The following is a 23,880-nucleotide window of genomic DNA, read 5'->3' as shown; positions in this document are numbered from 1 at the left end:
CACGCGCCCAGGGTCCTACAGCCGGTCAGGAGGTCCAGACCCAAACACCCATCTGCCAGGTTGCAGGAGCTGGAGCTCAGGCTCCGCGACAAGCTGGGGGCGGTGGGTGGACAGGGCGCAGAGGCAGCTGGCCGGGAGCACAGCGGCCAGGGAGGCGAGGCCAGGAAACCCAAGAAGCGCTGCATCTCAGTGCCAACCTGGGGAGGCTGCTAGACAGGGGTGAGCTGAGCCTCAAAGAGCCACAGTGAAGGAGAGGGCGGGAGGGACGGGCATCCCGGGCGGAAGGCCCAGGAGGGGCGAGGGCGACCACGCGTGCAGGCCCGGCGGTCAGGCGGGGCCGCAAGGGTCTGAACAAAGGCCTGGGCGCCGGGCAGCGCCGCCGCCAGCGCTCCAGTCCCGGGGCTCCCCCGGCGTCCTGGGGGCCCCGGCTGCGGAGGGCCGCGCACGCGCCGCCCCGCCGGGACGTGACTCGGGCAACGTCCACGCCGGGCGGCGGCGAGGGGGCGGAGTCTGCGGCCGACGGGGCGGGGGCGGGGGCGGGGCGGGGCTCTGAGCCCCGCAATCTGAGCGTCTCCTTGCGCGTTGAGGGCTGCCCTCCGGTAGGGCCTCCACTCAGGCACTCACTTAGCCACCTGGTCAGCCTTCGGAGGTCCTCGCCGCCCGCCCGCCCGCCGCTGATTAGGTGACGGACGCAGTAGCCAAGGCGACCGCCGGATTGACAGGCAGGAGTGCCAACCAGCTTTCGGAAGCTGCCGTCTGGGCCCGCCCGGCTCGTGGCCCGCGGCCCAATGACAAAGTGGAGGCCCCAAAGGGGCGGTGACGGGGCAGCCTGGGTTGTGGCGGTTCCCTGGTGATTGCGCGCTGGGGACTGAGGCGATTTGGGGCATTCGGGCGATGCCGTGACGCAGCGTGGCGACAGCGTCGACGGCGTGAGCGCACCCCTGTGGAGGGAGCCCTTCAGCCGCGGGGTGGCGCGGAGAGGAGGCAGGCTGCCGCTCGGGGTGCTCACGGAGCCCCTCAGTGGGTGGGGGAGGGGCGGCGGACGGCGAGCGGCGCCTGTCTGCGCGTGCGCCGGCACCTCCGCTGACCCAGCCGCACGCGCGCGCATGCTCGCTGCGCGCGGAGCCGCGGTGGCCGGCCGCACTGCGCCTGCGCGCGGAGCAGCCCGCTGAGGAGCGGCGCTGGCGGACGTCGGGCGGGCGGGCGGCGGTGACGTCGTGAGGAGCGCTTTAAAGTGCGGGCCGGGCCCGGCGTCCGAGGGTCTGGCCGGGAGTCGGGCCGAGCCTCCGCGGCCGCCCCGCGCGGCATGAGGCCTTGCTGGCGCCCCTGCCCCCCGGGACGCGGACGAGGTGGAGGAGGAAGCCCCGTCGTCGCCGCCTGACCCGCCGCCCCTGAGGCCGCGGGCGCTGACCCTCGACTCCCCCGCCGGGCGGTGCGGCCCCTGCGGCCCGGGGCCCGGGCGCGTCCCCCAGAGCCATGCCCGGCCGCCCCGCCCGCCGCGGAGCGCCCTAGAGCAGCGGCGCGGGGGCCATGGCGGCCGCCAGCGGCTACACCGACCTGCGTGAGAAGCTCAAGTCCATGACGTCCCGGGACAACTACAAGGCCGGCAGCCGAGAGGCCGCGGCCGCCGCCGCCGCCGCCGTGGCCGCCGCCGCCGCCGCCGCCGCCGCGGCCGAGCCCTACGCGGCGCCCGGGGCCAAGCGCAAGTACCAGGAGGACTCGGACCCCGAGCGCAGCGACTTCGAGGAGCAGCAGCTGCAGAAGGAGGAGGAGGCGCGCAAGGTGAAGAGCGGCATCCGCCAGATGCGCCTGTTCAGCCAGGACGAGTGCGCCAAGATCGAGGCCCGCATCGACGAGGTGGTGTCCCGCGCCGAGAAGGGCCTGTACAACGAGCACACGGTGGACCGGGCCCCGCTGCGCAACAAGTACTTCTTCGGCGAGGGCTACACGTACGGCGCCCAGCTGCAGAAGCGCGGGCCCGGCCAGGAGCGCCTCTACCCGCCGGGCGACGTGGACGAGATCCCCGAGTGGGTGCACCAGCTGGTGATCCAGAAGCTGGTGGAGCACCGCGTCATCCCCGAGGGCTTCGTCAACAGCGCCGTCATCAACGACTACCAGCCCGGCGGCTGCATCGTGTCTCACGTGGACCCCATCCACATCTTCGAGCGCCCCATCGTGTCCGTGTCCTTCTTCAGCGACTCCGCGCTCTGCTTCGGCTGCAAGTTCCAGTTCAAGCCTATCCGGGTGTCGGAACCCGTGCTTTCCCTGCCCGTGCGCAGGGGGAGCGTGACTGTGCTCAGGTAACCACCTGCCTGGGAGGAGGGGGCGGCCGGTAGGAGCCCGCGTTTTCCGCCTGTGACCCGTTCTGTTCTGGGGGCGGAGGAAGGGGGTCTGCGTTTAAAACACGTGCATGAAGACAGCGGGAAGCAGCTCTGGAATTCTCTATCCCCGAGGGCGGGTTAGACGAGATCGCGGACTTGACCGACAGCCACCCTCAGGGCGTCTTTCCAGAAGGCTAGTTTTAGGAGTCTCTTTACCTTTGTGATTTTAGCAAGTGCGCTTTCCATTCTGAGTCCCATTTTCAAGTCTGCTTTTTAAAAAAACTGGTTGCAGTTATGACCCCAACGTCTTTTCCCAGTCTGTCCTCCCTGGTTTCTTTAACGGAGAACAGTGTTCACGGATTCCTCAACGGAAAAAGATCCCCACAGAGCGAGGTCCCGGAGAGTGTTTAATTGTTAAAGGTTCTCCATTCCTGGCCGGGGAGTGACTCTAGGGAAGTTGAGCAGATGAGCCCTTGGTCCGGGAGTGGAGTGGAGCAGACTTAAAATTCAGCCCCTGTTGGCTGCACGAGCGCCCATTGGTCCTTTGTAAGAAGGTGTTCCCTATCATCCGGGCCGTGTGAAACAAGCAAGCTTGTCTCTTTACCAGGTATTAGGCCTTGTAGTTGTGTCAGCAGAAATTAGGCTCCTGGCCTGTTTTCAGTCCTAGGTTCTGCTGCGAATTAGCCCAGGGCCCTGGCCCCCGGAGAGAATTGCCGGCTGGAACACCTCTGCTGTTTGTGTGAAGCAGAACATTTAGTTGGAAGCTGTCTCCTTCCAGCCCTGAAACAAGTAAATCTAGCCGTGTAGTTCAGTAATCCCCCAAACCTCTTAGGAGATCTAGACTGCAGCTGTTCAGAGCAGCTTGGTCGACCACCAGATTCTAGTACAGGATCAAGACCCACTGAGATTTTGTCGTGAGCAGCTTAACCTCTGAAGTTCAGTCAGTGCCATGGGTCACGGTCACGGTCATGGAGAGAAGCAGGGTCCCTGGAGCCCTCTTAGCATCACGAGGCACATCTTTCGCATTTGAGTGGAATGGCTGAGGCTGCCTCCGTACTTGCCCATGGCAGCAGAGCCTTGCGATAGGGAAGGTCTCCTGATGGGCAAGTCCACGGGCAAGTCAGCGGCAGCAGAAGCAGTACTTCGGATTCCTTGAGCATCGAAAGTTAGAGGACCCCTTAGCTCTTGGGGGCCCCGTTGTCATCTGGGCTTCCCGGCTCCTCAGCTCTACACGGTGCTTCCAGATGTCCTAGCAGATCCCTTTAAAATGGGATTTCCAGGGCAGACTCTCCCAAGTGGCCTGCCGTGGAAGGCAGTTTGCTGTCTGACTTCATTGAAGGGCTCTCCGTGTTAAAAGGATCTCAGACGAGGGCCATTTGGCCTCTCCGAGGGATGTTCGTCTCCCACGTAATCACAGGTCCTCAGGGTTGCCAGCAGGAGATGTGGCAGTGGCCCCCTGTGAAAGGGGGGGACCACAGGAGGCAGTTGGTGACTTCGAGAGTCCCTCTCCCTTCAGTGCATGCACACCCTGTATTGAAGAGGAGTTTTTTTTTTTTTTTTGCTATTTCTTTGGGCTGCTCCCGCGGCATATGGAGGTTCCCAGGCTAGGGGTCCAATCGGAGCTGTAGCCACCGGCCTACGCCAGAGCCACAGCAACGCGGGATCCGAGCCGCGTCTGCAACCTACACCACAGCTCACGGCAACGCCGGATCCTTAACCCACTGAGCAAGGGCAGGGACCGAACCCGCAACCTCATGGTTCCTAGTCGGATTCGTTAACCACCGAGCCACGACGGGAACTCCGAGTTTCAAGTTTTTAGCTGCAGCTCAGTTACTGATCCACAACAGGATTGCATCATCAGGAAAATTCTCTTCTTCTTTACCTTAAAATAGTCAAGTTAAGCTTTCCCAGTCCCTTCGTCCTGGATTCTGACTTGGCTGTGGAGTGTGGGAGGCTCGGCCACGTCCTGAAAAGTGCGGGCCCAGGCTTTGAATCCAGCTCTCCCCTGATTTGCTTTGGGATCTTGTGGGTGTTCATCTGTAAATGGGGGTGATGCCAACTTCCAAGGCCTGTCAGGACTGAGCATGGCGATTTGGTGTCTGACAGAGAGCCTGGCACAGGGTAGACTCTGAGATGGGAGCTTTCGCACACAACCGCGTGATGTTCCCTTGCTGTCTCCCTGGGGAAGGGGCAGGGAGCTGGGGGAGCCTTCCACGTAGCTCTTTACGGAGTCCACAGCCCAGTGGAAACCACAGACGGGTCCAGCCCGGGAACGTGACTGCCGGAGTACACTGCGTGGGCACATGTTAATCCACTCTGGAGTTTGGTCGTTTTCAGGAGGAAGTCAGCTGAACTTGTGGGGTGACTGGGAGACCACTAGGAATTAGCCAGGCAGAGAAGGTGTGGGTGGAGGGCTCGAGGGCACGAGGCTTTGGCGGCGGCAGCGAGGAAGCAGCCTTAGGGGGTGCATGTTGACTAGAAGCAGATGGAGGTCGTTGCTAGTCCCTGGGTCCAACCTGGACCTGAAGTGGGATTTTGGTGCCCCACGCCAGGGTGAAGCTCTGGGTCAGAGCTTCTCAGCAGCAGTACTGTTAACATTTGGGCCTGGCTCATTCCTTGTTGGGGGCTGTTTAATATTATCTCTGACGTCTGTGCACTAAATGCCAGTAGCATCTTCTCTGACAACCACAGTCGTCTCTAGATGTTGCCGGATGTGTCCAGGTGGTAAGCTCATCCTAAAACGGAGAGTCCCTGCTCTCGGGGGGGCGGGGGGACGGGACTGGACACCCTCTCTGATTTAAACCTTCTTGCACCTGCTGGCTTAGCCCTCTGCTTACTTGATGTGCAGGTGCCTCCCCTCAGGCCCTGCTTGGCTCTCCCCCAGCTGGGGAGAGGGGATGCTTTCTTTTCACTTCCTGGTGTGTATCCCAGCCAGCCCAGAGGTGATGAGCTGGGAAGCTGCAGATTAGAAGGGGCCAATGAAAACAGTGGTTCCCTACAGATGGGGGCTAAGGGGTGGGGTTCTAGTAATTGTCCTCCAGTTCAGACTTGTGCTGTCGGTGGCGGTGGTGTCTGTACCCGTCCAAGGCAACATGGCAGGAATACAGTTTTGTTTATTTATTTAATTTTGGGGGGGGCTTTTTGCCTTTTCTAGGGCTGCTCCCGCGGCACATGGAGGTTCCCAGGCTAGGGGCCAAATCGGAGCTGTAGCCACCCAGCAGCGCGGGATCCGAGCCATGTCTGTGACCTACACACCACAGCTCACGGCAACGCCAGATCCTTAACCCACTGAGCAAGGCCAGGGATCGAACCCGCCACCTCATGGTTCCTCGTTGGATTCATTAACCACTGAGCCACGACAGGAACTTCCAATACACTTTTACATTTAGAGGTGTCAGCGTGGATTTTAGTGTGTGGCACTCATTGCCTCAGAAGTGTCCAGACGTGGGCACTTAGAGCAAGGCCTCACAGACCCTTCTGGAAGTGGTTGACTTCTTTCCAAACCCAGTTGGCAGCTGTTTTTTGGTAACCTTTCCACGTTGGGCCTGGATGGGTCCTCTTTCAATGCTGTTTTTTAGAGAAATAACTATCTTTTATCTTTTTCACATCACTTCATCCCATATTTCTCCGCTTGTTTCTTGTATAGTGAACCACAGATAAAAGCAGATTTCATCTGGATTAATTAGGATAGTTATCTCAAGGCTAATTGCTTACTTGCTGCTGTATTTATTTGTTCATTCATTTATTTTTGCATTTTGGGGCCGAACCTGTCACACGTGGATGTTTCCAGGCCAGGGGTCTCATTGGAGCTGCAGCTGCCAGCCTACACCACAGCCACAGCAATGCAGGATCTGAGCCGTAGCTGTGATCTGCACCGCAGCTCAAGGCAATGCCAGTTCTTAAGCCACTGAGCAAGGCCAGGGATTGAACCCACGTCCTCATGAACAGTAGTCGGGTTCAGTTTGGCTGAGCCATGAGAGGAACTCCTGTCTGTCGCTATTTTTAATCACTGCTGCACGGTCTGGTTGTGGCGTCCCCTTGCCCAAAGACCCAGGCCTTAGCCGCCTCTTTGGACACGACTGTGTTGCACAGCCTGTGACTTCCAGTTAACAGTTGACATGGGGTAGAGCGGGCACCCCTGTTGGTCCTGAGCAAGGGGCTGCTCTTGCTCAGCTGGTTGAAGGCAAAATTTAGCTTTCTGGCTTAAAGTAATTGGGAACGTAGGGCCACATCTCTTGTGTGGAATCTTCCGATTCCGTGGGAGGGGGAGAAGCTCAGGGTGAAGTCAAGACTGCTTATTCTCAGGAGGGGCTCTGGGCCAGGAGGGCGTTGGCTGGCTCGAGTTCTGCCAGGCCCGACAAGAAGGCAGAGGGCAGCAAAGGAAGGGAAGGCGAGTGGCGGTCTTCGTCACGAAGCTCAGAGGAAGCAGAGAATAAGCAGCCATGAGAACATCGGGGCTGGCTGGCTGACCGTTTCGGGCAGGGCAGGGGGTGTGCGGCCCTCCCTGGGGTGATGCTTGCCCCCTGGAAGTGTGCCTGTGTCTTGGTGGGCTGCTTCCATGGGTGGCAGGTGTGCCTGTGTCCTTGCTGAGGTCAGTGAGGCCCTGGACAGGTTGGGCCTTGTCACTGGAAACAGGCTTTTCTTCCTGCTCCTCGTTGTCTCGCCGTCCACCCCCACTCCCATCACGAGTCAAGAAACGAAACCCGGTGTGGCTCCTCACTGAAGCCAGGCGTTGGGTTAGAGTTCGTGCTGCTGGTTGAGCTGATTGACTCCCGGTGTGCCTCTGCAGAATGGAGCTGCTGGTGTCCTAGGGTTGTTATCCCGCATTGACCCTCTCACTGCTGAAGGCTTGAGGTTGAGGGGAACTGTCTGGAGGTGAGCTGCCTCTGTTGATGCCTGGCAGTATCCAGAGTTGGGCCTTGGAGCTGGTCGGCCTTCTTTCTTCCGGGTTCAGAAAGTCCCAGGACTTTTCATCGGGGGAGGCCGTGTGTCCTCGAGGAGGTTCAGGTTTGTGGTTATAACTTGAGTCTGTGCTCACAGTGCCGCCCCTGTGCCCAGGTGGCTGGTCCGCTGCCCTCAAAGCGTAAGTGAGGTCCTGCAGGCCCAGCAGTGGGGAGGCAGGCTGGGGGAGGGGAGGCCGCCGGAGCAGGTCGCCCCAGCTGGAGGGAGGCTGTCACCAGGCAGCCCTGGTGATCTTGGCCAGTCCCTCCGTCTCTGGCTGTCTTCTGCCCTGGGCAGGGCACAGAGTAGATGGGGACTGGCGGCCGCCCTGGAGCTGTGCCTGAACAGTCCTGTCCCCAAGGCTGTCCCCTGGAGGAGACGTGTGCAGCCCTGCACACTCCCTTAGAGAGTCTTCCGGACTTCTCGTCCTCCGGCACCTAGTCCTCGAGCAAGGACTGGCTGCCGTCTGTTGTGCACATGTGGAGCCTCAGTCTTGAAAGCAGTAGACGTGTTGAGCTCAGCACCCGGCTCATGTAGCATCCGCCGTGTGCAGAGATGAGCAAGGCTCTTAGGGAGGACACGGTTTCCACGAGGCCGAACAGCAGTCGTAGAGAAGCTTGGGCGGGCAGGGTGGGGGGAACCAGCCGAGGGGCGCTGAGCAAAGCTCCCTGTGGGAGGGTTCACTCTTCACGAGTCGCCTCAAGCCTGGTGTAGCGGGTGACAGCCTGCCTCTCTTGCTCTGGATGCCTGTGGCATACTAGTCACTGCTGCGGGAGGGGGCGGCGCGGGGACTCGAGGGGCTGAGTCCAGGCCACTGCCAGCATGAGCTATTTCCTCTGCTACCTTCCCTGTGAAAACAGAAGAGCAAAAAGAGCAGGAGGCGCTGGAACTTGTCTTCATGCCAGCGGGAGGGCTGGACCCCAGGCATATTAAGTTTCCAGCTGGCAGACCGGGACTTTTGAACAGTTCTCTTATTAGCAGGTAGATTCCTTAGCAGTAGATAACCCTCTGTGGTCTCTGCTGGACACTTCGTGCTGCAGTTTGGACGATGCACCTCCTGCTCCCCCTGGAGCCTGGTGGTCTGAGGAGGGGTGGGTAGGCTCTGCACAGCTGCTGGAGGGTCTAGAAAGCTAGGGAGCTGTTGAGGTGGGGAGTCAGCGGGTGCTGTGTTCATCCTTCTGGGCCTGTGCGGCTCTGTCTCTGCCCCAGTTCTTCTGAGGCCTGGGCTGGGTGGCAGGAACCTGGCTTGGCTTGTTCTTTGTCGAGCCTTGGGAAGGTGAGGGCAGTTAAAATTTGACCAATGTCTGGGTTGGCTTCTACATGACGGGGTGCACTTCCTCGTTGGAGATGGGAAGTCAGGGCCCTTGGCGGTCCTATGGCCAAGTCAAACAGATTGGTGACACTTGTTGACGGTAGGCAGGCTTGCCTGCAGCAGTAGTGCAGATCCAGGCCTTAGAAATGTGCCTTGGGTGGCCTTTGGAACTGGACTCTTTGGGAAAGTCCTCTGTTTGTGTGGGACAGTCTTGCAGCCCAGGCCTGTCCCGATGTGAAGGACAGGAGGGGCATAGGATGAGATCTAGAGCCCTTAGCTCAGGGAGGGGGCCCAGGGGCCCTCTGCGGCAGGGTGTCCTGGATCCAGGTGGTCCCAGGGCGCCAGGCACCCTGGGTAACCTAACAGCAGTCCTGTAGGGGGCCGCCCACTGCTGCTGTCTGGGGTGCCGGCCATGAAGACGGAGAAATGTGATGCTGCCTAGAAGAGAGCGCACTCACCCCTTTTCTCAGATCTTAGCCATTAGTCGCCACAAAGGAATGTCCTTAGTGACAGAGCATAACCACTGGACACCCAGGAACCTACCTCCATCCCTACAGGTGGGGGAGCTGAGGGCTCAGTGCAGCACGTGACTCAGCTAAGGTGTCAGGGCTCGGGTTCTGACCCAGATCTCTTCAGAGCCTCCGTCTTTACATGGCAGTTCTGTGTGGGCCTGCAGGTATTAATAGGTGTTGTTTGAAAGAAAGTTCTTGAGTCAGTGCTCGCTTAAAGGAAGTTTGCGGGTTCTTTTGCTGTAGTAGCTCTCAGTCCTTTAACAAGGAGGGGCTGCACTGGCGGCACATGGAAGTTCCCGAGTCCGGGCTTGAACCCGAGCCACAGCAGTGACAGTGCTGGATCCTTAACTCACTGAGCCACCGGGGAACATGTGCGAGTGCTTTTCTTAAAAGCTCATCAACATTTTCTAGGAGTTCCTGTCATGGTCAGCAGTAATGAACCCAACTAGTATCCATGAGGATGCAGGTTCGATCCCTGTCCTTGCTCAGTGGGTTAAGGATCTGACGTTGCCGTGAGCTGTGGTTTAGGTCACAGACGCTGCTCAGATCCCATATGGCTGTGGCAGCTGAAGCTCTGATTTGATCTCTAGCCGAGAACCTACGTATGTCGCAGGTGCAGTTCGAAAATATATATGTGTGTGTATATATACGTATGTATGTAGCACACCCATACATATCGGCGTTTTTTCTTTCTATAGATTGACTTGACTGTGAATATTCGTAGGATCATGTGGGACTGGTGTTTATAGAGAAAATTGAAAACCCTGGTTTAGGAACAGCTTGGAGGGGAAATCCCTAAATTAAGTGTCTTTTTTCCTCCCCCCACATGGCCTCAAGTCAGATTTCTGAGTCAGAGGTGCTTCTCCCTTGGACTTTTTATTGTTTTTTTACTTGCTCTTGGATCCAGCTCTTGCCCACACTGGGGTAGCCTGGCCATTTGGAGGAGTCCTGCCCAGGCTTTCGAAGTTTTTAACAGTCACTCCCTGTCTTCGCAGCTGCGCAGCCGAGTAGAAGATCGGGGGCAGGGGTGGGGGGTGTCAGGGACTCCCAGCAGGAGAAGGCCGAGAAGGTGCCCCCTTCCCCAGGCCTGCGACTGAGAGTGTCGCTGGCTGCGGAGCTGCCCGGGCTCCGGCGGCTCGGGCTGGAGTGCCTCTGGGTGCTGTGCTCTCGGGGCGGGCATGTGAGAGGCTCCGGAGGCTGAGCTGGCTTCCAGAGTTTGAAATTGGGAGGACGTTAGCCGTGGAGAGAAGAGTCGTCTTCCCACATTCATTGGTCTGAGCAGTTTTAAAAATCCTGTAACTTGAGGAAGATAAATAGGTGTTTGAATGTGATGGAAATTCTTAAAATATTCCAAACACAGCTGTTTCCAAGATTTTGGATCCCTTAAAATGAGGTTTTGGAAAGCTTTTATCCAAGTAGATAAATTTTCTTTTTGAACGTTGCAGCCTTTTGGTGACTCAGTGCTGTCAGCGTCTGCCTTGGCCTCCTCTGCCAGCCGGGGCTGGGGGTTGGGGAGGGTCTTGTCTTCTCACCAGGGTCTGGCCTGAGTCACTCCATCTGCCTCCAAAGCCACTAAGGGTGTGCCCTCTTGAGGGCCCTTTGGAAAAAGGGCAGCTGCCCTGTGCAAGGAGATTCCTGCTTTGGCTTCTGTTTTAGGACCTGTCTTTACCTCATCCCAGATTCCCCCTTGAGTGGTTTCTGGGCAGAAACATCCTGGACCTTTTTTTTTTTAAGGCCACACCCACAGCACAAGGACGGTCCCAGGTTAGGGCTCTAAGCTGAGCTATACCCGCTGGCCTTCATCACAGCCACTGCAACACAGGATCTGGGCCGCGTCTGCGACCTACTCCACAGCTCGAGGCAACGCCGGATCCTTACCCCACTGAGCGAGGCCAGGGATTGAACCTGCGTCCTCATGGATACCAGTGAGGGTTGTTACCGCTGAACCACGACGGGAACTCCAAAAACATCCTGGAACTTAACATGTTATTTCCTTGTGTGTGAATCCTTGAACCTCCCAAATGATGGGGCTGAGGGTGGCTGTAGGACTGGGGCCCTATTTCTGTCTGTTTCCTCCCTGAACCCCCATCCCCACCCCCGCCCCCAGCTCAGGCTGCAGGTCCACCCTCCGTGCTCACGTGCTCCATTTCTTTTCAGTGGATATGCTGCTGATGAAATCACTCACTGCATACGGCCTCAGGACATCAAGGAGCGCAGAGCTGTCATCATCCTCAGGAAGTAAGTGCCCTGGCGTCTGGCACCTGCTGGCCCCACTGGAGATGGAGGCTTGGGCTCCTCTGTTGGTAGCCTGGCACCCTGAAGCCTGGGAGAGGAAAAGGCTGTTAAAGGCCTCGTGCTTTCTGATTGGAATTATGTGAGGATAAAGCTGTTTTGTTTTCTCTTTATCAGAAAATTCATTCTCGTAGTTCTTGTCATGGCTCAGTGGTTAATGAACCTGACTAGTATCCATGAGGATGCAGGTTCGATCCCTGGCCTTGCTCAGTGGGTTGAGGATCTGGCGTTGCTGTGAGCTGTGGTGGAGGCCGGCAGCTGTCGTTCCAATTCGACCCCTAGCCTGGGAACTGCATACGCTGTGGGTACGGCCCTGAAAAGAAAATAAGAAAAAAAAAAGTAGTTCTCTTTCAGGAGTTGCGGGCTGAGCAGAAGCACTCACCCCCAGTGTCTGTGAACACAGACTTGAGACAAGATTTGGGGAGTCCTCTTCCAGACCCTGGGCCCCCCCACCCCGCTTCCTTGATTCTGATCTGTCACATGTGCTTCTCACTGAGTATTTTTAGATTGTGCCTTAGCAGCTTGCTTTGGAAATGCCTGGGTTTTCACTTCTGGGAGGAGCGGGGGGGTGAGGAGAGGAGGCGAAGGTGGGAGGTTAGGCCATGTGTTCAGCAGGCGCAGGGCTTGTCGCGGTCCCTCCTCTTTGGCCAGGGAGGCAGGGACGTGCTGGCCAGCGTCGCCCCTCCCGGCCTCTCCAGCGCTTCCTTTCTGCCCACAGAGTGAATGGACTGAGCCAGGCCCCTGCCAGGTCAAGACAATCCTGCCTTGAGGCTGGAGTCCTAAGAGGCCAGCTGCTTGCCTGGGTCGTGTAGATGCCAGTGAGCAGGGCGGGGCAGGTGCCTAGACCCAGCCTGGAGGAAGATGGATGTCCTCTTGCTTGGCTTTATTTGTTTTTTATTTATTTATTTTTGGTCTTCTGTCTTTTTAGGGCCACACCTGCAGCACATGGAGGTTCCCAGGCTAGGGGTCCAGTCAGAGCTACAGCTGCCTGCCTGCACCACAGCCACGGCAACGCGGGATCCAAGCCGCATCTGCAACCTACACCACAACCCATGGCAACGCCAGATCCTTAACCCCCTGAGCAAGGCCAGGGATCAAACCTGCAACCTCATGGTTCCTAGTCAGATTCATTTCTGCTGTGCCATGACGGGAACTCCTATTTGTTTATTTTTTTGATTTCAGTAAACTTTATTTTTTAGAACAGTTTTAGATTCCCGGGACGCCGTGAGGAGCGCGGAGCTCTCCGTGTCCCCCGGTGCTGCCCTCCTGCCGGGCGTGCTGTGTCCGCCACAGGCTGACCCGCAGCAGGTCACTAGAGGCCGCCCTCCGCTCAGCTCTCCCTGTGCCCTCCGTCCGGGTCCGGGCCGGCACCCGCAGGCCGTTTCGCTGTCCTGTCCCCCCAGCTCCTCTCGCTCAGACGCACCGGACTCAGTGGGGGGCCGGGGCCCTCCTCAGGGTTACACTGGGTGGGGGTTCGGCCAGGGAGCAGGCCCGTCCCCCTTGGCGCTGACCTCGGGCGCCTGGCTCAGGTGTGTTCGTCGGGCTTCCCTCCAGGGGTGTCCCCGTCCCCACTGTCCTCCACGCGGGAGGGGTGGGGAGTCAGCGCCACCTCCTCGGGGGTGGAGTCGCCTCCTGGATGGGATGCTGGGACTCCTTCTGCTCAGGTGACTGTTTGCTGTCCCCCTTGCTGGCGGTGTGGATGCACGGCGTCTGCCTTAGCGTCACTTTGTCCCAGCTTTGGCCATTGGGAGCTCTTTTTACGTACCTCCTTTCTTTCTGACTTGGCATCTTTTTAACTTGAGTCAGTAACTTTGGCATCTTGGGTCTTCAGTTCCAGAATTCCATAATACTGTCATGAAGGCTCTTTGGCATGGCTCTGCCACTTTGCCAAGTCAAAATGTTGAGTCTCGGTTTTATTTTCTGTAGAATGAGAATGACCCAGATCTGGGGGACAGCCCTGTGTGCGGGCAGAGCACTGGGCACATAGGGGAACACCAGATGTGGCTGAGCTTGGTGGCTGGCAGCCTCTCCCCTCTAGCATGAGAATGTTTCCAGAACCTGGGAGGAGAAGGGCTTTACCTGGCTTGCCGCTTTCTCTTCCTGTGGTTCCCCACACCGTCTAGAACCCACAGCCCAGAAGTGATGGAGCCCAAAGTGGAGCTCCCTCTGGTCATTTCTTCTCAGACTGTACTTGGTGCCTCTAGTTGCAGCCAGAGACCTCGCCCCCGCCCCCCAGGTTGGGAGCCAGGGTGGCGATGAGCCAGAGCAGCAGCTCCAAGGGGTCCTCCCAGCCTCTCACGGGAGATCGTCCCAGGAAAAGCATCCTGGAGGTGCCGATGAAAGTGGCCGAGCCGGAGTGTCAGGTTGCTTTTCTGGCTGTCCCCTTCCTCTGGAGTGGCGGCTCCCACACCTGGATGCTCCGTGGTGGAACTGGGAGTCTTCACTGTTAACCAGCCCTGCTGGGAAGCTCTTTGGCCAACTGAGCGGCTGGCAGTGTTCTCACCTTGGAGAACGGCTGGGGCTCTTTGTTCTTCGGGCCCAGGAGCCGGCCAGGGACATACAACTAAGGGCACTGGGGAGGAGTGGGCGGGCATCTCCCCAGCCTCCGTGTGCTGCTGAGCTGGTGAGGGGCCCAGCTGTAGGGAGCCAGCCCTGGGGAACCACAGGCAGAGGCAGCTCTGTTGCCGGCAGAATAAAACCCGGGTCCTTCTCGGGCCTTGCTCGTCTTCTGGCTTCCTCTCGGTGTCTCCCGTTGTCTTCTGCGCCTCTTACCTTACGTACCTGCAGGGAGTTCCTGTCGTGGCTCAGGGGGTTATGCACCGGATCGGTATCTTGAGGATGAGGGTTCAATCCCTGGCCTTGCTCAGTGGGTTAAGGACCCGGCATTGCTGTGGCTGTGGTGGTGTAGGCCAGCAGCTGCAACTCCGATTTGACCCCTAGGCTGGGCACCTCCATGTGCTATGAGCGCGGCTTTAAAAAGTCTAAACGAATAAAGTACCTGCAGCTCCTTGTGTGGCCAGCAGACTCGTGTCCCAGGCTCTTGCAGCAGCGCGGCCTCTGTTGGGAGCGTTCCCCTCTGACACCCACCCCCAAGTGACCCATATATCCACACCCAAAGTTAGTCGCCCGAGCCATCCTGCAGGAAGCACCGTCTGCACACCGGTATTCCTCTCGGCACACCGCCACCCTTTCAGACCGGGACGGCCCATAGACTTGCTGTTATTGGGGCAGGGGGAGCCCTGTGCTTCTGGAACCCAGCAGGAAGGCCGGTCTGGAGGAGGCATCGGGGGAGGACCGCGGAGGCCCATGAGGAGCTGCGCCAGGTAGGAGAGGATGGGCTGGGGCTGGAGGAAAGGGGCAGTACCCTGGCTCAGGCGCCGCCCAGACATCAGGGACGTGGCCTGGGTGGGCGCCTGGCGGACTCCTTGTCTTCGGGTGAGGCAGCACCCAGACGGGTGGGATCTGGCGGAGCCAGCACTCCCTTCTCTTCAGTTTGGATAAAGTCTGTGTAGGCTGCTGAGGACGGGCCCGGGAGCTGTGCCACCACCTCAGGTTGCTCAGCACTGGGGTGGTCCTTCTAGGGGCCTCTTGGGGGGGAGATAGGTGGGCGGCTGCCAGGCGCTTTCAGGTGCACCAAGACATGGCTCCTTTGAACAAGGGTGATTCGGAGTCTTGATGTGCTGGTGCCATGGTTTCCTGCCGGGAGGCCGGGAGTGACCTTCGGAGAGCCTCCCCAGGGTGCAGTCCTCAGGCTGAGGTCACAGCCAGCAGAGCGAGGCTTTGAACTTGGGTCTCCTGGTGCTGGGTCTTGGGGCCCCTGGGCGGTTTGCGCAGCGGAGCCACCGAGTCCTGCCCCTGCCTCAGTGTGTCACAGGGCAGGTGCTTTGAGTTGAAGAACCTGGAGCCTCATGTGCAGAAGGGCTTTCTTGCCTTTGCTGTGCAAGTAGAGAGCTGATTGCCGAGAGGGTTCTAGGTGGCGAGGCGGCTGCTCCCAGGGCGTGGGGGGAGCTGGCGGCTGAGGTTGGTCAGGTCTTCAGCGATACCCCCCCTCCCCAAAGCATGCTGCCCAGTATCATCTTTGTCAGTCGTTGCTACCCCTGGCAGAGAAGCTGGACCTGTTTTTCGAAAGGGTGGTTAAAGTTTTATTTATTTATTTTTTTGGTCTTTTTGTCTTTTAGGGCCATACCCGCGGCACATGGAGGTTCCCAGGCTCAGGATCCAGTTGGAACTGTAGCTGCTGGCCTGCACCACAGCCAAGCAACGCGGGATCCGAGCCGCGTCTGTGACCTACACCACAGCTTGCAGCAACACCGGATTCTTAGCGTGGTTGGTTTTAAACAGCCAGTTAGAGAACCCGGAGGCTGGCCGGCTTCTGGGCTGTAGCAGCCGTTGGGGGGGGAGTGTTCTGTTTTTCCGCAGTTGCCTGATGTGCAGCCTTCTAAGGACCTCGTGTGCGGTCCATGCTGGGTTCCTTACTGCTCGTGCCAGGCACTGGGGAGAGTGCTGCCCACACGCTCACCCTGTTCGGAAAGGGGTCAGGCAGGAAGTGAGCTGCCTCAGCTCGCCTGGCTAGTTCGGAGGGCTCCCTGGGCAGGGATCCCTGGCCTGGAGCTGGCAGTCTGCCGCACATGAGGCACCCAGGCAGGCACGCAGACCCAGTGCTCCCTTGGTACCGGGTTGGTGATCGGTCGGCACTCTGCATGCAGGTGCAGCACAGGCACAGTGAGCACTGTCCTAAGAGCGCTGTCCTCTGGGGCCCAGCAACTTTGGGGGTGGTTGGGCCAAGCTGGGGAGACCGCTCTTGGCCTGGAAACTGCTGGCCAGGCAGAAATGGTAAGCTTGAAGGCGGGAAGGCAGCGGGTGGAGGCCCCGGATCAGAACTTGGCACAGGAGGTGGCTTGTGGGCCCTCGGGGCCTTCTGGTGGGTGGCCAGGCAGCCAGTCTCTTGGTGTTGGGGAGGCCCCCAGACCTGCATCCCGCCGGCCTGTAAGGCTTGTGTTCCTGCGTGGTTGGCCTCTGCAGTTTACCCACGTGAGACGGCTCAAGACAGCGTAAGTAGCTCATTTCTTTGCTGTTGGCCGAGTGGAGCTCGGCTCTCAGTGGTCCTAAGTTGGGAGGAGCAGCTAGAGGTTCATTTACCAGATGTTAGGCAAAGCTGGTGCGTGCTGGGCTCTGTGCTGGTGCCAGGCACGTGCTGCGTGTGGCCTCGTCTCGTCCTCAGCCTTGGGGGAGGAGAGATGCGAGCACCTCACCAGGGACTGGTCAGGCAAGGCTTCCAGAGAAGACGGGCCACCTGAGGCAGTTACGGGGGCTGGGCCTCGGGCAGGCTTGGAGGAGCTGCTCTTTGCCAAGGCCGGGAGCGTGAGGACCCCGAAGCGGCCCATCCTGGATCGCAGGCGAGAGGCGCGGCGGGGCTGGGTCCGATCAGAGGACCTGGTCCGTGCTGGGGAGTCTTGCTTAGGAGCGGTTGCCTTGGGAGGCCGAGCTGAGTGGCCTCGTTGGTCCCTCAGGCCCGGGGCCCCTGGGGTCCGAAAGGGGAAGCCGAGCAGCCGAGGCTGAGTGCGGCCGAGCAGAGGGCGCGTGCCCTGCGCCGGTTCCTCCGCTCTCCGTTTCCCTGGTCCCGGCCCAGCCGGAGACACGGCGCCACCGACACCCTGTGAATCCAGGGAGTGTGTGTCCACGTGCATCCCCCCTGCCCGTTTGGCAGCCTGACCGGTCTGGTGAGTCCAGAGCCTGCCCGAGGGGTAAGGAGGCGGTGAGACCCCCGGGGACGTGACTGGCTTGGGCACCTGGGCTGGCCCGGCCCTGGCTCTGTCCCTCCTTTATGGACTACAGGTTGGTTACCTGAGCCCTGTGTTCTCATCTGTAAGTTGGTCAGATTCCAGGGTGCTGTGTGTTCTCCCGTCACCCCCTCCGACTTGGTGGCTCAGAGGTAGGGACTAGGGGGGCTGTGCTCTGTTGGGGTACAGTGAGCAGAGGTGTGTGAGGCAGGAGGAAAGGGGAGCCCTGAGCCGAGGTGTGGGAAAGCTGGCTTGGTGTCTGGCCGCCTAGTGTCCTGGAGGACAGTGAGCCCTGACCAAGGCCTGAGCTGGGGGATCCCTGAGGACCTGTGATCCCGGCCCCGTGGGCGCCTAGAGCCCTGCCTCCTGCAGTATGGGGTGACGTGCTGCCAACCAGGTAGGCGATTTGGAGAGGTGCCCCTTGGGGCCTGGTGTTTGGTTGGCCCGAGTTGGGGGTGTGGTCTGCTGGAGCCCAGGACCATGCGCTCGGGGGCTCGCTCCTCGGGGGCTGCCACCTCAGTGTAGGCTTCAGAGCAGGTTTCTGCCCTTGTCAAGTGCTGCGTGAGGAGAGAGCAGGTTCGAGCTGGAGAGAAGCAGTGTTGGAGGGAGGGTGGTGGAAGATGGGGGCCGGGAGGGGGCTCTGGGCTGTGCCAGCGTCTGATGCTTAGAGCGGCTGGAGCTCAGCTTGCTCGGTGAAGGGGAACGCGGGTCTGCCTCCTTGCTCGGACGGGACGGCTTGGCAGCACGAGGGTGCTTGCTGCGGGGAGAGCCAGGTGTTAGGGTGGTTGGCGGCGGGTTTCCTGACGCCCAGAAACCCTGGTCTCAGCTCTCAGCTCTGCTGCCGTAAGAAACCCCCTGGGCTTTCAGGGGCCGTCCTGGGGTAGCAGCCCTGTGCCCGAGGCCAGCGACTGGGTCTCCGTTAGGTCGCGTTGTTCCCCGTGTCCCCAGCAGCTTCCGCTCCCTCCTGTCCGCTCAGGTCACGTGTTACTGTGTCACAGGAGTGCTTGGGCATCTCCCTAAGTTCTGGCTTTCCTGGTACCTAGGCCCAGTCCCTGGTTTGTCCCGAGGGTGTCCTGACATACCCGGGCTCGTTGTCGTGACCCTGGGTGTTGGCTCCGATCCGTTCGGAAGATCTTCCTACCTCTTGCCACCCGAGGAAGCCCATTCCCGGGCCTTCCTGTTAGAACTCGGCTTCCTGCCTCCATACTTGGGGCTCTGACCACTGAGCCCTGGCCTGCTCCCTGGGAGTTGGCTGCCCTGTAAGAGGGTGTGCCCTGAACAAATGCGGCTCTGGGCTGGGGACCTGGCTCAGGCCTGGCTTCTGCGGCTCGGCGGCTTTTGGGACATGGAGGTGGGCAGGAGCTCCTCCAAGCCGTGGAGAGACATAGCACCAGGGGATGTGTCCGGAGCCGTTTCGGGCCCCAGAGTCCCTGCCGTGCCCAGAGTGGGTATAGGAGGCTGGGTTTCTGGTGGCGCCACCTCTGAAGATCCCTTCCCGGAGGGCCGGCCCGGGTGGGGAGCAGAGCTATAGTCCATGTGCCCGGCCTTCTCTCCCGTCTCAGCTGGTCCCGCCTGTCTCCCCAGCAGTGCGCAACCCACAGGGCCCAGCCGCGCCCGCGTGGCGGGACATGCTCGTGCTTTCCAGCCCCGGAGGTCTGTGGGCCAGGCCCTCCTCTAAGATCTGCTCTTCTCCGGCCGCCCGCTACTCACCTGAGGAAACCACGCCATGGTCCTGGGCCCCTAGGGGCTGCCCAAACGGGCTTTGCCCTGGGCGTGTGCTCCCGGCACCCGAGGGCTCTTAGTGTAGACCTGGCTCGGCAGTGCTCCCTGCAGCTTCAGACCCCGAAGCCCCTGAGTGGAGCTTCTTGGCTGACGTCGCGTCTGGTGTGAGCTCTCAGCGCAGGGATCTGAGGCCTGGCCTGGCCCACGGGGTCCACGGGCTCCAGTGCTTCTGGCTTCCACCCTTGGTCTGCCCAGGGCCCCTGGAACGAATCCTGACCTTGAGGGTGCTGGCTTGTCTTGGGTCTCTAGACCCTCAGAACTGGAAGAGGCCTCTGCTCGGCGGGGTAACAGGCCCGGACAGGGGTGGTGACCGGCCTGGACTCTGAGAAGCAGTATCAGGGCTGATGTGCCTTCTGCTGCTGGGTCCTGCTTTCTGGAACCCGTGCCAGCGTGGAGGCTGAGACCCATGCGCCAGGCCCTCTGCTTCCCTATCTAAGAGGCCAAAGCAAAGGGGGGGCAGTTGCCAGTTTGGGCCTGAGGAGGTCAGATACTGGTTCCCAGCTGGGAAGGAGCCCCCTGCTGGCCGCCCAAGGAGCACCCCCGCCCAGGTTCAGAGCCATGGCTCCTGCCTGCCAGGCTTGGATTCTCACCAGGACCAGACCTTTTTCCCAGGACTTCCGGGTCACATGACTTCCTTCCTACTGACCCAGTTTTCCTGTCTGTTCACGGCAAGCCTGGCCGGTAGAGGGAAGGGGGAGCTGTGAGGACCAGACACAGTCGTTCCCAAGAATCCAGAGCAGGGGTTCCCATTGTGGCTCAGGGGTCATGAACCTGACTAGTAACCATGAAGATGCAGGTGCGATCCCTGGCCTCACTCAGTGGGTTAAGGACCCGGAGTTGCCGTGAGCTGTGGTGAAGGTCGCAGACATGGCTTGGAGCTGGCGTTGCTGTGGTGTAGGCCCGCAACTACAGCTCCGACTCAACCCCTAGCCTGGGAACCTCCGTGTGCTGCGGGCGTGGCCCTAGAAAGACACAAAGAAAAACAAAGAAGGAGTTCCCGTGGTGGCTCAGTGGTTAACGAATCCGACTAGGAACCATGAGGTTGCAGATTCGGTCTCTGCCCTTGCTCAGTGGTTTGAGGATCCGGCGTTGCCGTGAGCTGTGGTGTAGGTTGCGGGCACGGCTCTGATCCCGTGCTGCTGTGGCTCTGGTGTAGGCCGGTGGCTACAGCTCCGATTCGACCCCTGGCCTGGGAACCTCCATATGCCGAGGGAGCAGCCCTAGAAAAGGCAAAAATACCAAAAAAAAAAACCCAAAACAAAACAAAGAAGAACCCAAGCCAGCTCTTGGGTGTCTGCCCTGCTGCCTCCAGCGTTCTCTTGAGGGGTCCTTTGAGTCTGGCCTGGCCGTGGCACCTTCTTCCTCGGGACCCAGTTGCTACTTTGTGCCCAGAGCAGCCCATGGGAAAGGTACCTTTTGGGCCTTCTCCCAGCTCACCCCAGGCCTCTCTCCTGCCCCTACTGCCAGGGACCTGACTGCCTGCCTCCTCCTTGTCCACAAGAAGCCTCGGGTCTCCTTAGAGCTTTCCCAGGCCAGCCTCCTCCCGGGCTGACGTCAGCAGGGACTTGGATCGCTTCTCTAGGCTCCCTGCCGCCCGGCTTCTCCGTCCTTTCTTCCCGTCCGTCCTGGCGTGTTTTTCCTTTGCTAGGTGGTGCGTTCTGGTGCTGGGTGGTGGCTTTGCTTTCAGAAGCCTTCCGGCTTTGGCTTGGTCAGCATCCCGGAACCAGCAGAAGCTGCCGGGTGCTCCTCTTGGCTCTGCCACAGACTCAGTGTCCCTGCGTGTGAGGAGGGACGGTCTTGCTCTGTCCCCTTCCAGCCCTTCCACAGCCTGGCCTGGCACATCGGGCAGGGGGGAGGCGTCTGGGGTGTGTGTTGGTGCCCGCCAGCGGGGCTCTCCATCCTCTGGCAGGTGCAGTAGACATCCCTGGAGACTCTCTGGGCCTGAGGAGGGGCTGCTTCTTCCAGCTCAGAGAGCCTGGGCTCTTTTCCCCTGGGGCAGCAGGTCAGCAGAAGTCCTTGGCAAGTCAGCCAGGCCAGCCCCTCGTTGAACCATGCGGGGACAGAAGTGCTGAGCAGAGACCTCTGGCCCCTACGTGGCCTGGCCAGAGAGAGTTGGTGCGATGCGACACCCCCCCCCCCCCCCCCGCTTCCCAGAGGCCCGCTGGTGACCCCTGCTGTGTTCTCCTTTGCAGGACAAGGTTAGATGCGCCTCGGTTGGAAACCAAGTCCCTGAGCAGCTCCGTGGTAGCCCCCAGCTACGCGTCGGATCGTCTGTCGGGAAACAGCAGGGACCCCGCGCTGAAACCCAAGCGGTCCCACCGCAAGGCAGACCCTGATGCTGCCCACAGGTACTTGACTGTGGTCCCTTGGCAAAGGCCAGCAAAGCAGCGCCAGGGCCTGGCTGCAGGGCGGGGTGGGTGGTTAGGAGCCTGACGTCGCCCACCTTTCCTGAGCTTGGTTCCCCGGGGTTGGTGGCATTTCCAGCTAAGCCTTGGCCACCTGCCTGCCTCGCAGGGGGAGGGGATCGTGCCGAGACTCTGCCAAGCGGGAGTGCTTCGCAGCCTTCCCTTGTTCGTGGCACCCAGACCAGGGCTCTCGTGGGCTCTACTGAGGGCTAGGAGGGTCACGTGGGAGCTGCAGGGCAGCAGGACCTGTTTGAGAGGGGCTGGGGGCCGTGTCTGAGGAGGCTGTTTAAGGTGAGAGCAGGATAGGGAAGAAGGTGGGAGGCCAGTCTGGCCAGGAGGTGCGGGCTGCCCTGAGGTAGGAAGCGTTTGGTGGTGTCGGGGGCAGCGGGGGGCAGGGGAGGAGGGCAGCAGACCCAGGTGGGGCCTCGAGGCTGTGATAGGAAGGCCGCCTTCTGCGTGACAGCCCCAGCAGTGTCCTGGGGGCCGGAAAGCCCGTAGTCCCAGAGACGCGGAGTGGCTGCTGGCACCAGGTGGCCAGGGACACGGTGCCAGTGCCGCCCCTTGTGGCGAACCGGCGAGCCGGGCTGGCCCTGATAACGCCTGCTTCCCCCGCAGGCCCCGGATCCTGGAGATGGACAAGGAGGAGAACCGGCGCTCGGGGCTGCTGCCTGCGCACCGGCGAGGGGGCAGCCTCAGCTCCCAGGACCACTGGCGCAAGTCCTACGAGCCCGGGGAGGACTGCTCGGAGGCGGCGGGCAGCCCTGCCCGCAAGGTGAAAATGCGGCGGCACTGAGGCCTGGCCTCCCGGGACTCGGCTCCATCCACTAGCTGCCCCTCCTTTCGTTTCATTTTGAGATTTTTTTCGTTTTTTGTTTTTTCTTCTTTTTTTCTTCCTTTCTTTCTTTTTTTTTTTTTTTTAATGCTTCTTGTATATTTTTCCCTTTGTTTGTTGCCTGTTCAGGCTGAAGAACAGAATTGGCCAGGGCCTGGTTCTCCGGTTTGTGGTTCCTCCTGGGTGGAAAGGCTCTTGGCCTCTGTAGGGACAGAAGCTCGTGCTGGAGTGGCCAGTAGAGGCGTGCGGGGCAGCCATTCTCAATTGGGGCTGTGTCAGGCTGAATTTATTTAAAAGCAGCAAAATGTTTTGGTTAAGGAAATTCTTACTTTGCTTTAAATGTAAATCTTCTCCGTGTTGTAAATGAAGTTGAGTCTCCTCCCTCGTCCTCTGTGGGTTGAGGTCTTGCTGGCTCTGCAGGGGCCCTCCCACCACTCACCTGCTCTCCAGGCCCCAGCAGCTCACGCAGACACCCCTGCTCCGGCACAAGTTGTTAGTGGTGACGAGGCAGAGGCCCAAACAGTGCCGGCCCTGCTGCCCCAGAGCTGCTGTTGGCCGAGACCCCGGGCTTCCGGCGCCTGCTCTGGCCTGCTCTGGGGCTGGCTGCAGTGGTCCTGACCTCTTGCCAGGAGCCGCCTCTGGGTTGCTCCTTTCAAACACACGTGTGCGATTGTGCGGAGCAGTTAGGCTTGCCGTGTTGGGGCAGTTTTAGCAGTTGTTTCTAGCTGGAGGGACTGGTGTCCTTCCAAGTATGGAGGTTTTGGGGTATGGAAAATTGTTGTGGTGTGTGGTAGGGGTTTTGTTTCTTTTGTTCTGAGCTTTCATTTTTTTCCTTAGGCCTCCTGGCTTTCCCCTGCCCTTTCCTTTCTCTTCCGTCGGCCAGCTGGGGCCTTCTCCCTGTCGTCCCCCCTGGAGACGCCACCCCTCTGTCCGCCTGCAGCCTGTGGACTGGGTTGGTGCCGCCTCTGGCTCAGGGGCGTGGGAACTGGGGAAGGGGCTTTAAGAAACATAAATGAAAGGAAACAAGTGAAGTCATTTGCAGTTTCCACCCGCTCACATCTTCGAAGGCCGCAAGGTTTTGCTGGTCTGGGTTCATTAGGAATGTCCTTGCCAGCCAGGGCCAAGCCCCGGGCCCACTGAGACCAGAGGCCCTCCCAGTCCCCCGGCTGCCGTCATGCAGGGGCCTCGTCTTAGAGAGGGGGCTGCAGAAGAAAGCTGGGGCAGCCACCTCCAAGAAGGCCTCTCGGGGGCCGGAGCTCCTTTGCCAGCGTGGATTCCTCAAGTCAGGACTGCGTAACTAAAGCAGTTGCAGTTTTATTTTTTTTACAGCTTTTTTCCCAAAAATGATTTGTAGTTGTGTGTGCAGCACTTTGCCCTGATATGTGTGCTCTACAATAAAAACCAAATCTAATATATTTTGAAACAGTTGTCTGATGCCGTCATAAGAGAGGACTTGCCTTTCCTTCTTCTTTCATCCCTTTGTTTTGCCCTGAAACTCTGATGGGGGTTGGGAGGGGAGTTCGTTGCCCACCAGGGCCCCAGAGGGCTGAGGGCAGACTTGCCCCCCTGCCGTTTCTTCACCGCGAGGAACGTGGACTTGGTAAAGATTGGGTCCAGGTGCCCGGGGCCCTGGGGGCCCACAGGAGCCAGAACCTTGCCCTGCTGCGTTCCAGAAGCCCTTCCGGGGGTGGTCGGAGAGGCTG

The 23,880-nt window shown here is 59.8% G+C and overlaps 1 protein-coding gene across 1 annotated transcript; it reads left to right on the top strand.

The window, feature by feature from the left end:
* The first annotated feature begins 1,249 nt into the window (after positions 1–1,249).
* On the top strand, positions 1,250–23,600 carry ALKBH5 (alkB homolog 5, RNA demethylase). Its single transcript, XM_047757272.1, has 4 exons — positions 1,250–2,300; positions 11,244–11,324; positions 21,133–21,288; positions 21,961–23,600. The coding sequence occupies exons 1-4, from the start codon at positions 1,531–1,533 to the stop codon at positions 22,136–22,138; spliced, it is 1,185 nt and encodes a 394-aa protein (XP_047613228.1). The 5' UTR covers positions 1,250–1,530; the 3' UTR covers positions 22,139–23,600.
* Positions 23,601–23,880: the final 280 nt, after the last annotated feature.

The sequence above is a fragment of the Phacochoerus africanus genome, chromosome 14 (assembly GCF_016906955.1).
Source record: "Phacochoerus africanus isolate WHEZ1 chromosome 14, ROS_Pafr_v1, whole genome shotgun sequence".
NCBI classification, from domain to species: domain Eukaryota; kingdom Metazoa; phylum Chordata; class Mammalia; order Artiodactyla; family Suidae; genus Phacochoerus; species Phacochoerus africanus.
The sequence above is the reverse complement of the archived record's forward strand: the minus strand, read 5'-3'. Positions and strand labels throughout refer to the sequence as shown.